Source organism: Eptatretus burgeri, chromosome 5, assembly GCF_056783735.1.
Source record: "Eptatretus burgeri isolate ZD-2024b chromosome 5, Ebu_testis_v1, whole genome shotgun sequence".
Classification (NCBI taxonomy): Eukaryota; Metazoa; Chordata; class Myxini; order Myxiniformes; family Myxinidae; genus Eptatretus; species Eptatretus burgeri.
The window spans coordinates 82803270-82816098 of NC_140965.1; the positions used below are offsets into that span (position 1 = coordinate 82803270).

At 43.8% G+C, this 12829-nt stretch overlaps 1 protein-coding gene across 3 annotated transcripts in view; it reads left to right on the forward strand.

The window, feature by feature from the left end:
* The window catches only part of DCTN4 (dynactin subunit 4), a 54084-nt gene that overhangs the window by 33493 nt on the left and 7762 nt on the right, over positions 1-12829 (forward strand). For all 3 annotated transcript variants that reach the window (XM_085882681.1, XM_085882679.1, XM_085882680.1), the window contains one exon: positions 9321-9375. In XM_085882681.1, coding sequence (XP_085738807.1) covers positions 9321-9375 — 55 coding nt within the window. The remainder of the gene's footprint in view (positions 1-9320; positions 9376-12829) is intronic.

Sequence of the window (12829 nt, forward strand, 5' to 3'; positions counted from 1 at the left end):
GCTCCGCGTCTCATCACCAGACGGGTAGGCGCGACCCGGTCTCGGCCTCAGGCCCGCCTCATTCTTGGGGGTATTCTTTTCCTTGGTTTTGGGTATGTGTTGTCGGCGCCGTCTGTGAAGTAGAATTGTATAAGTGTTGCCGTGTGCTCGGTAGTCGGTATTAGCTCTGCACTGCATTGTTTTCGCTTTTATATTTGCTTTTTGTGTAAATGGAATTGTGTTTTTTTGTGTGCTTTTGGTGGAATTGAATTTGTGTGCTTCCCGTGTGCCGCGAATAAATGTGCTTTATTGTTGAACTGTTTCCCGCTTCGCTTCGTCATTTCTTTCTTTGAATCCTCATCTTGCTTCACGTAAAGGGTTGGTAGTGGGCTGAATACGCCCGATAATTAATCGAACCGTCGAGGTCGACGATAACACCGCTCGGTTATTCTGATAGTACGGAACGGGTCGCTTAAGTGGCCCGTGTCCGAAGTCGACCTGCGGCGAGGTGCGATCGCCCGGTCTACCCTCCGCGTGGGTACTTAGGTAGGTCGAATTTGGCGAGCAACCCTATACGCGCGGGGGCTGATTGGCTCGATCGCGGTGAGACCGAAAGGTCCACCCGTGACTGGTTCCCGGCGTTAGTCCGAGAGGGTCACGACTGGATTGTCCGTCCGGTGGGCGACGTGCCGCGATTCGAGTTACGTGGCCGTCAGCACGCCGGCGGGCGCGAAATCCGCAACAGTATTATATGATAAAATATGTAATATTCATGACATGACTTCATAGCACTGATACTAATATACTTTTCTGTAATCATCACACATTCATACCACCTTTTACCACCAGTAATTACTCCACTCAACATCTAGATGAATACTAACAATAGACTAAATGAATGTAGAATCTTAAATGAATATTATTGGGTCATTTGCTGATCTTAATACATTGGCTAACTGATTGGCTTCATGTCATCTTCGTCACAAATACTGTAGTCATTCACGTTTCCACAGTCGGTGCATTTGCATAATGCTGTGCATGGCAAGCGATTATTTTTTTTTTATTATTATTATTTATTTATTTGTATTTATTTTTTTATTTATTCTTTTTTTTATGGCATGAACAGTTCACTTTCTCTTTGCATGCACCTTTGCATCCACATCTAACTAGTTCAAGTACTACACGTGGTGCTGGCTTTTCGAGACATTGTACTGGTATAAGGTTTTTGTCGTCATTTAGTTTCCATCCATTGCCCTCTGGGAGCAGGTTCTTTGGCCTTGGTTCTTGGTAGGTTTTGTCTCTTTTGGACATCAGGTTGGCATGCTGTATGTGAGGTTTCAGAGTGCTTCGTGTCGGTGGAAGCTTTTCACCCTCCAAGTTCTTGACCTTGAACAGCTCCCATCGAAGATCTGGCAATATGACTCACAAACTTTTGCTGGAGTATACACTGCAGACGAACAACTTGACATTGACAACATCAGCTTCAGGAAGACTGTCTGGACATCAAAAGATCTGGAAAGTCTTGATAATCTTGCTGCTTGAAGGTCGTTGCAGGAACTTGGTTATCCACGCTTTCTTCGATATACTGAAGAACTTTCCACCCCAATCTGCGCCAGTGAAGTTGTGCAGTCCTATCAAAGCCTTTGACTTCTCCATTCCAATCGCAGTGCACCTCTCTTTGATGTCAATTGTCTGGAAGAATTTCCCTCTGCCAGTTAACATCTTCAATTGTCCTGAGATGGTGTGGTTGGCAACAAGATCTATCAACAACAAGAACACATCTGTGTCTGGGGACCACACATGCATGTCTTGCGTTGACGTTCCTTGTCTTGCTGCATCGATGACATGAAGCGGGATCTGTGTGTCAGCTTCCTCGTGATTGTGAGTGGACATATTCTGACTGATGTTGTTTGCATTGGTGTATGCTGATGACCCAGACACAACAACAAGCCCTTTGTTACTCCCAGAGAAATGTTTCAACAATCGTTTCTCAAGAAATTCTGTGAGCTGGGACTTGGTGTCTACATGAGATAGCAGAAGCTTCATAGGAACATTGCTTATGTTCATCGCGTCTTGTACTATGAACTTCACTGGTTGTGCTGAGCCTGCTCGCTTGGAACGTGTTTTTTTTTTCTTTCATAGATCCCGTTATATAACGGTCAAAGATGATTCGTCCTTCACTGTACAAAGTCATCATGTTGTCGATTCTCTTGACAAATGCATCAGCCAGGTCACTAAATGCATCACTGGAAGCTTCTTCATACCCTGTACGACCGCTTGTCCATCAATGATGATGACCCTTTCTCTGGCGAACCTGGATTCCATCAACCCCAACTCGTCATCGTAAACAGAGTAACTTGTTGGGTGCAGACCGACATAATCCTCAATGGATTCTGGATGTTCTGCTACGCCCTCTGTGGTACCCTCCATTCCCTCATCGTTGGTGAGAGCAACGATTTCAGTTGGTACCTCTTGGATGCGTAGTGTATTGTTGTCTGATTCAGTTATTGGTGGTGTATATGACTCTATTTCCTTCATGGACGAGCTCTTGTCACTCGGGATCAGCAGTGTCCCATCTGTTGCAAAGAGGAAACGAGGGGTGACCGCCATTTCAAAGTTTCCGATTGTGTCTCCCAATTTGTCTACGAGTTGTGGTCGAGACTGTTGAATTACTAGGAAGCGAGCTAGTAACTGGCGATCTTCACGAAGCTTCACAACTTTGTTTTCTACTCCATAGCTTGTCTTCTTCACACACGTGCTGTGTGTCTTCAGCTTCATTTTCTCAATTCTCTCCCATATTGAAACGGGAGAAGCATCTACAAGTCTGTCAGCCACAAACTGTTCATATCGATTCGTCCCTTTCAAGTCTCTGTCCAGGATATCGCTTTTCGCACTTTCAGGTACAGCCATCATTGACCCATTGCTCACCAACTGCATGTCAGTGGCGAATGGGTTAGTTTCGCAATGTTCTTCAAGGCCACGTTTCATTTTATCCACATTTGTAGCGAACCGTTGGGCTATTGTTCCTGATAGTTGATAATGTTCTTGTTGAGTTGCATCAGTGGTCAAAGTGTTGTGGTGTCGGAAATCACTGACAATACGGGTCAACTCTGGTGCTGTCAGCAGGAAGCGAGTCAGTGCAGACACATTTTGCGTGATTCCTGTGATCCCTCCCACCACCTTGAGTCTTCGGATTTCTTGTTCGAGGGTTTGATCCACAAACAGGTTGCAGAACGGTGTTCCTGTCTTCTTGAAACAGAAGTCACCATCTTTAAGTGCATTCCATGTGTCAGGGTCCTCTGACTTCAGTGCATTCATTTGAGCCAAATGAAATGGCATCAGTCTGGCATACTTGTACAGGTCGTGCGCAAAGAAATACTTGACCTGATTGTCAAGGGCAGCCAAATATTCTTCCCAGTCACCTTGTCCGCACGCTCGGATTAAGTGTAGTAGGCACTCGACTTGATGCACATAATTCATGAGGAATTTACCAACTTCTCCATGATTTGATGTTGTCATCTTCTCGTCGATAGTCTCAGTGTAGCTTGCACATATGTTGTCAAAGACTGTGGTGCTTTCTTTCTTTCGACTGTGCAGAACTTCTCGGAGCTGTTGGCACTGTTCTGCAATGACTGAGGTGTCATCAGCATCAAGCTGCTCGTACTTCATGACATAGCATGCCAAGGCATTTACTGTGTGGTGCTCGATACCCCGCGTGAATGCTTTTCCACCAGAGATGTGACGCAGTGTTGTTGGAGAATAGATGCCCTTTTCGATGGCGACCGTGTCAAGACCGCTGCCTTCGATGTACTTTCCTAGTGCATGCAGGGCTGCAAAACATATGTGGAGCTCCCCTGCACGTAGAACCCAATTGGTGTTCCCCTCTGATTCTTGGATCTTCACTGCTCTCTCATAGAGATCAAGGTCTAGAGTGATAACAGTTTTTCTGTCAGGACCCATCACAACAGCAGATATATTCTGCGTCAGTGAAAGGACGGTATATAGTGTCACGTAATCCGTTGGAGCCTGTCGAAAGAGTGGTGCAACAACTTCACTTTGTGTCTTTGTTGACTTGCAATCTTTGAGTTGCAGAAGCAAGGAATTTGTTGCAGACCAAGTAGGCATGAGAGACTGCCGAGGTGGATGTTTGTTCAGTATACTGGTCAGTCGAGATGCTTGTTGGTGGTCACTCGTCACTGGCATTGTGTCCTCATTGGTGTCGTCTTCTGTCAAAGTACATCCTGCTGTTTGATCGTCAAAGCTTGTGTTGGCGTTGATGGTGACATGTTCACTGTTACATTGGACAGTATTGTTGCCTAGATGCCAAGCAAGCATCCAAGAGCGGTCCATTGTGGCGTATCTCTTCAGAAGTCCAGAGTTCGCATTGACCTTGTAGGTATCAAACTTGGTAGCTTTGGGGATGATCCGTGGGTCTTCAAGGTACACTACCTCCTGCCTTACTGGTGTTGCTTTGTCCGGTATTATGAGTTGCTGGCTCACCACTTCACCTTCATCTGTGTCTTCTTGATTCATGATGACCACTGTTCCGTGCAATGTATTCTGTCCATCGCACGTGTCATCCAGGAAGTCGATGTTGTCTATGGCAATGAAGATGGATTTGCCCTTCTTGACAAATGTCGGTATGCAATAGCCACCAGTGGATTTCATTCTCTCGACCACTCCACACTCCACTCTCTTCTCGATGTTGAGGACACTGCTGTCGCTGGTTCCAAGATGTAGGTCTGACAGGAAGTTGACAAGCTGTTTGCTGCGTACTTTGTTGTGTTCAGAGAGTGCCAAGCCAATGTTCAGCGGTGTCTCTGTGTATGACACAAATCCAACATCTGACTTTGGCTTATGCCGAACTTGCTTGACGCTCTTTATATTTTGCACAAGTACTTGTGATACAATGCTGACTGTGTTCTTTATGGCTCCATCCCGCTTACCAGAAACAGAGTGTGCATTTGTGCCAAAGAGTAGCTGCTTCAGAAAGAAAGCTACCATTGGTGGATTTTCAAACGACATGTTACCAGTGAAGTGCCACTTATCTTTGCAATTCAACAACTCATCACGAAGCAACTTAGTAACTCTAACAATGTCGCTAAGTGTTTCCCCCGAATCTTGGGGTACTACTTTACCAACAGCAACTGAAAGGGTTTTAATATTGATATGCTCACTTTCATTGAGTCGATGGGGCCTGACATTCAGCAGTACTGATATTTTCTGTTATCAAACTTTTTAGGTGGCGTTTGAAGTTGGAGCTATCCACACTAACACCATGTTCAGTCAAAGTTGACATACTCATAATGAACAGCACCAGATGAGAGCGAACATTTAACTGCATTTACAATTTCAATGTCACACATATGCTTGGTGATATTATCATCGACCCCAGTACAATCAAATCTGAAAGAATAGCATTGGCGTTCAACATTTCGTAAACAATCTCTTATACCATATTTCATTTGCAGCGGCATCACCAACTTCAAGCAACAGTGACAGGTTTGCTCGGACTTTGTCATCACATGTCTTTGTTTTTATGTCCAGAAAGCGGGTCCCCATCGTATCTGTCAGGACAAGATGCAACTCTCCATCTGTCGGATTATCACAAAGAAACGCACAGGACTTGGTCTTTGACTCCATTGGGTGACACCTGTGAACACGTCTGACAGAATCCTCATCATGTGCCAAGGATGGACTTCTGAGTTTAGCTGGTCGCATTTTTGATTCACTAGATGATGTTTCACAAAATCTCTTCGGCTCTCTTCAGCATACCTTTGTGCATTACGAGTTTGTAACATTCTTCGTGGTAATGGATGCTTTCCGTATCAGATGCAGACAACTTTGACAGATTTTCAGCCGAGGTGCATACTGCGTTTCTTCATACTGTGCTCGCTTCTCGGCAAAGTTCTTTATGTTACCAATAGAATCTGATGTAACATTCTGTACAAAGGTGTAGCCCTTCCGCTTGCCTTTATCGCATATGATGCAGGTGAGTGAGTTCATTGTCACGTCCGTTATAGTTGAATATCAACAGGCCTTGCTTTGAAACGGGTGAACTTCTTCATAAGTGCATATCTGGAAATACATAAACATCAATAATTATTTCAGATATCAACTAAATATTTGGTACATAAATGAATGATGATATGAGAAAGACACCTGTTTTTTTTTTTCATAATTTTCCTATTAATATTTTAAGAGATTAAAAATAGTTATCAATATTAGCGCTTTCATTTCGGGCGATAAACTGCGAAATGACGGTACCCCCGTTTAAGCCCCCACAAAAACCCAAATTCCCAAAAGTAAAATTGCCACCCAACTTTTTCTGTTTACTAAGACCCTATAGATGCCATTTAAACAATAAAATTGCTTTTGGCACGGAATTCCCACAGGACCACGTTTCAGGTACACGGTGAACCTGACTAATAAGGCCATTTACATGAAACATGCGACCCACATGGTCAATTTGTTTACGTACAGAAGCTCCTGCGCATACAGAAAAACCGTACACGAAGATAGTAAGCAGTGTAACCTGGTGTTGAAGAACCCCCGAGAAAACCAGACCACTTGCTATACCCACCCCACAGTCCCAGGAGGAATTTGTAATTTGAGGTGGTGGTGATGTCCTTCATGAAGAGTAGCTGGGCAAACCTGGGAGCCTTAAAGTCCACCAACTAATGCCGGCATACGGGGCACCAAGTTTAACATCTCCGAGGATGACACACATTGATGCATCACCCCACCTGTGAAACACCAGGATGACAGTTTATAGCTGGTTCAAGATTCAAACCCAGGATAGACAGCTGGTGAGTGTGCATACCTCATTTTGGCTATCCTTCCAGCCCCATATACTATGTACGTTTGTGTTTGCAAAGGTGACAGTGTTCGTTTTGACATTTCCTTGTAATGTATAAATATACCATCAGAGATGGGGAATCCCCCACCATTGAATGAAAAAGGTCATGCATATTCCAGATAATGAGGGAGGTGAATTGGAAACAAGACACCATTTGGTCATCATCTCGAAAAAGTTCCCCAGGGGTGAGGAACGTAGTAACCAAAAATAATTGAAATCAGATAAGCGGTTTTCCATTTATTACAAAAACATTTTTTTCAAGATGGCCGCCCCAGTCGGCCATCTTGGATCCGGCCACGCCCAAAATCAATAGGGTTCTTCCTTTACAGGTGGTACATGTGACTCAAAATTTAAATCGATATGGCAAACAGTTTATGAGTTATCGCACTCGCATCTATAAATGTTGACGGACGGACGGATAGCCGGATGACCTGGGTGACAACAATATACCCCTTCCGCCACGCGGCGGGGGATAAAAACATAACTATCGGAAAAAAAAACATCATGTATTTTGTTTTACATTTTAAAATCCCTCTGTGCTCCTCAATCCTGTATTGAGTGATGTATGTTCATCAAAATTAATTGCTTTTGATGATGTGATTAAAAAGGCTGCTCCCCCCCTCAAAAATCCATGATTTGGACGGAGCATTTTTTTTCAATTCAAATGGGCACAAAATGTCAAGGTTCAAAACCCAATGTTTGAACAAAAAGGTATTGTTGGAGAGGATCATTGTGTAATAAAACCACCGACTGCTCATGAGAGCGGGTACATGTTGAACGCTGTTGTAATGACTCTAATGTTTGCCTTCGATCCGCCTGGAAAAAAACCAAAGTATAATTTTAGTCTCGTGTCGAGTGCTGAAGGCCAACCTTTGAAGTCGTACCTCATTCTGCATGTATGCCTATTGATGTGAGTGGAGTTTTGATATCTGAATTTTTTTGGAAAATTGGACTTCACCGATTTATCGTAATAGACGAGTATGTAGAGTACTGCACCGAAAGCATTTTTTTCTTAGGGGAGATTATATCCTTTTGAGGGGAACATTAAATCCCATTTGCCATAGTTTATGGGGTGGTCCCTTTGAGCTAATTTATTTGGCTTAATGGTTAGGGTTGTGGGCTTTTGGATCCAAGGGTCCTGAGTTCAAATCCCACTCAGATTTTGAATTAATACCAGGTGGGGCTAACTCAACCTGTCATTCTTCCGAGGTCAGCAAAAAGAGTGCCAGCATGCTGGTATACTATGTCAGAGTGGCGACCCGTCCAGGATTGTGCCCAATAGCCAAGGAGACTGTTTAAGCAGCACCAATGCTCTGCACAGAGTCTTCTTCTTCCTCTTTCGGCTGCTCCCGTTAGGGGTCGCCACAGCGGATCATCCGTATGATCCGCATAGTGATTTGGCACATGTTTTACGCCGGATGCCCTTCCTGACGCAACCCTGGTCGCCTCTTACGACACAGGGATATGGTACACCTATTTTAACTGGGGTATACACCGGCCCAGTATACTGGTACTCATTTCGCCGACCTCGGAAGGATGACAGGCTGAGTCAACCCCCTGGTGTATTAATTCAGTGGCCCAACGGGGCTTGAACTCAGGACCTCTTGGATCCCAAGCCGCTGCCCTAACCACTGCGCCAACACCAGGCTTCAATGCTCTGCACAGAGTATGGTCCCAATCTCCTCCTTTGAGCCAATTTATTTTCCATGTTTTAATTTTTTATTGTTAAGCTCACCTGGAATGTAGTTTCAGGTGAGCTTATCGAATGGTGTATCATCAGTCTGTCCGTTTATCCACAAATACTTGCAACAACATCTCTTCTCTAAAACTACACATCTGATTTCAATGAAATTTTACGACTACCTTCATCATCCGTGATGCACCAAAGTTTGTTCATGGCATTAAAAAATAAAATCTGGGCTGGGGGGAGGGGGGGAGCTACAGAGAGAGTTTACTTGCGGGGCTTCACTCCAACCTTCATCACCCATGATGTAACAGTTTGTTCATGACATTAAAAAAAAAAAAATCATGATCTAAGGGGGTGTAAAGGGGGAGGAGGGGTGGTGGCCCCCCAAAATATATATTCACTTTGATCCAAAACTACACACATTTTGATGAAACTTGACCACAACCTTCATCACCCGTGATGTACCAAAGTTTGTTCATGCTATTTAAAAAATCGGGGGTGGGGGGCACCAACCCAAAATAGGTATTTGCTATAACATTGGTTCATTGGTACATTTTGCTGATTCCGTCCCATGTTGACTTCCTCCTTAGGATCGTTATTCTACTAGAATAAGTGCCTAGGGGTATTGCCACAATCTTAAAATTAATAAAATATTTTTTATTCAAAAGATGTGTAGTTTTTCATAGTTTTGGTTTTAGAATTTTTCACATTTTGACCTCAAGAATGATTATAATCAGGTAAAGTTTTCTTCATTGATTGACTACTCAATGGCTCCTCTTCTTTTTTACCTTTCAGATCATACATTCCTGAGGTACGCATCATGTCGCTGCCCAATCTTCGATACCAGAAGGTACAGCACCAGATACGTTGGTCATTGGAGTACGGGCTTGCCGAGTCGCTCCCCCTGTTCCTCTCGCCTTCCTTTGAAAGCTAAAATGTCAGGCCGTGTCTTCTCATTGTCAGCTTCAGTTTTTATTTTTATTTTTTTATTATTGCGAGGAGCACCCTGCTTGACGGACGGACGCATGGAAGCACATACATACATATATATATATATATATATATATATATATATATATATATATATATATATATATATATATATATATATATATATATATATATATATATATATATATATATATATATATATATATATATATATATATATATACCTGGTGTTGGTGCAGTGGTTAGGGCAGCGGCTTGGGATCCAAAAGGTCCCGAGTTCAAGCCCCGTTGGGCCACTGAATTAATACACCAGGGGGTTGACTCAGCCTGTCATCCTTCCGAGGTCGGTGAAATGAGTACCAGTGTACTGGGCCGGTGTATACCCTGGTTAAAATAGGTGTACCAGATCCCTGTGTCGTAAGAGGCGACCAGGGTTGCGTCAGGAAGGGCATCCAGTGTAAAACATGTGCCAAATCACTATGCGGATCATACGGATGATCCGCTGTGGCGACCCCTAACGGGACCAGCCGAAAGAAGAAGAGATATCTATATATATATATATATATATACATATACATATACATATACATATACATATACATATACATATACATATACATATACATATACATATACATATACATATACATATACATATACATATATATATATATATATATATATCTCAATCTATCTTACGATTGTGGAAATTCGCATTACACCATAAAGGGTCCTCATATGAGATATATCGGTAAGTCCATGTGTAGTTAGCCCAAACCCGTTGTATAGAGGGAATATGTGTGATTCATCCGGGCTGCGACGCTTTGAGTTAGCCATTTGGTCTGGTTGTCGGCGACGAAACCGTCTCCCCCACCAGGTTTTCTGGTGAGGAGGGTGTTTGGATATGGACACCCAGCAGGATTAAAAACAAAACCTGTGAAAGGGCGGAGGAGCTCATTGTGAGCCAATGGCCATCCTTATCTAGTGCCCAACTGTGTCTGCGGACGTCCTCCTGCAGTTGGGTTACTTTTTATTAGGAGGTTGGTGGCAGGATTTGCACTCTGGCCACCGTAAAACCCTTCATTCCGCAAAACACAAACACGCAAAAAAAATCTGAAAACCCACTCCGTGGGAGTAACTCCTGTGCAACTTCCCTTCGCAGGGCAGCTCACCGGATGACGGGATTGGGGCAAAGCCTTCGGGACCCCCAATATTTGATGATAGGAGGGGAACCACGGGGTAACATCCCTGGGTCAGATTGCGGGAGAGTGTGTCGGAGTGGTGCTGAGGTGTCGTCCACCAGACGGTGGTCTCCTTTGGTTAACCTTAGGCGGTCCCTTCGGGTGGGTGCTTGGAATGTCCTATCCCTAAGAGAGGATGATCACCTGTCTCTGTTATCATCTGAGCTCAAGCGTTTGGACATCGTGATTGCAGCTCTCTCTGAGGTTCGGAGACCGGATTGCGGCGAGATAATGGTGGGTGGATACACCTACTATTGGTCTGGTCGCTCTGATGGTTACCATACCCAAGGAGTTGCTGTAGCTGTGCCCAATAAGCTGAGCCCAATGATAATTGAGGTAACACCGGTCAACGAGCGTATTCTGAGATTAAGGATTTGTCACTCCTTAGGTGTCATGGATTCACTGAATCATGGGGTGTGGCACTGCCGGTAACTGTGCGGGAGGACGAAAGTCCGCGTCTTCAGGTCCTTGGTATTTCCAGTCTTGCTCTATGGATGCGAGACTTGGACTCTGACCAAGGATCTGAGACGGAGACTTAATTCCTTTGGTACCAGGTCTCTTCGGAGAATCGTTGGCTATCGCCAGCAATGCCAACCCTCCCGATTTCATCGGGAGGCTTCCGAAAATTCACCCAAACTCCCGCCCTTACGATCACTATCCTTATCCTCCCGAAATTTTGATATTTTTGCACTGTTCACTAATCAGAATGTACTAGTATGAGAATTGAATGAAAAGCATCGTCTGCTACGTATAGCATGTGGTAACTCCATAACTTTCGCTGCTACCAAATTGTACGTAAAAAATTGCAAATTCAAATGAGGAGCAGCGAAACATTGGGTCTGGATCTCGCTTATGCGATCATGCACTGAGATTTAGTGCATACGGTATGTGTGCAATACAGTGCATGCGGTATGTATGCACAGTGTATATGCATGCGATACGCTCACTGCATGCAGCTGGGCCCCGTACCAGCCCGGCGGTCGCGACCACCGTGCGGTGTTTAACAGCCGCTAGAGTTCTACGAGTCGCGCTGCAGCTGTGGAACATCGACTTCGAAGTTACCGATGCTTCAAGCCCTCGATGTTGATTACGAAATGGCAGAAAAGAAGCTTACGAAGACCAAGAAATGGTCTCAGAAGTACAAGACCGAATACAGTCTCCAATACCCGTGTATTCGAAAGTCTGAAAGAGGAATTCATCATGCGTATTGTACAGTATGCAGCGTTGATATTTCAGTTGAGCACGGAGGTCGCGATGATATTCGGAAGCACGTTGGAAGCAAACGGCACACAGACATTGCAAAGGAGAGATCTTCGAGCACGAGTACCGGTACACTTCTGAATTATTTCACCAAACAAGGGACAAGCGAGGAAGAGGATGTTACCCGAGCGGAACTTCTCTTTAGTGGATTTATTGTGGAACATAACTTGCCCATATCAGTCTCAGATCATGCTGGACCTCTATTTCAAAAGATGTTTCCAGATTCAAAAGTTGCTTCAAAGTATGGATGTGCAAGAACAAAAACTTGCAAGATGTGCAAGATGTGCAAGAACAAAAAAAAAAAAACAAGAACAAAAAGCAAGAAAAAAAAAAGAAAAAAAAAAAAAAAAAAAGAACAAGAACAAAGAAGAAAAAAAGAACACTGGTCAACAATTTTTTACTTTCTGAATGTTGTCTAGATTTCTACAAGTGAAGTAGGGTATTCTGGCACTGCTGAATCAGGAAATGGCATCCGTTTCTCTCCATCAGGTCAGGTTTTTGGGCTAAGTTGATTTGAAAAAATCAATTACATTTTTGTGGCATTATCAGCTGATTTTTGTCAACACATATCATCCTAAACATGTTTTTAAGAAAAAAAATGTTTTGCCAACAACATTTATTGATTACATGATAGAAACATCGATTACTGTCATCTGAATGGTGGGCATTGATAAAGGTAAGTACAAGTAAATTGCATGTTGCGTCACCACTGTTCAAACTTCAGGGCTTGAACTTCCGTTTCTTCGAACTCCTGGAATGTTCAGCGGCAGGGAGGTCTCTCTTCAGATTCCAACAGTAGTCAGCCATCATGACTGCGTCCCAGCGACCCTGATACCTGGTCTCCATCTCCTT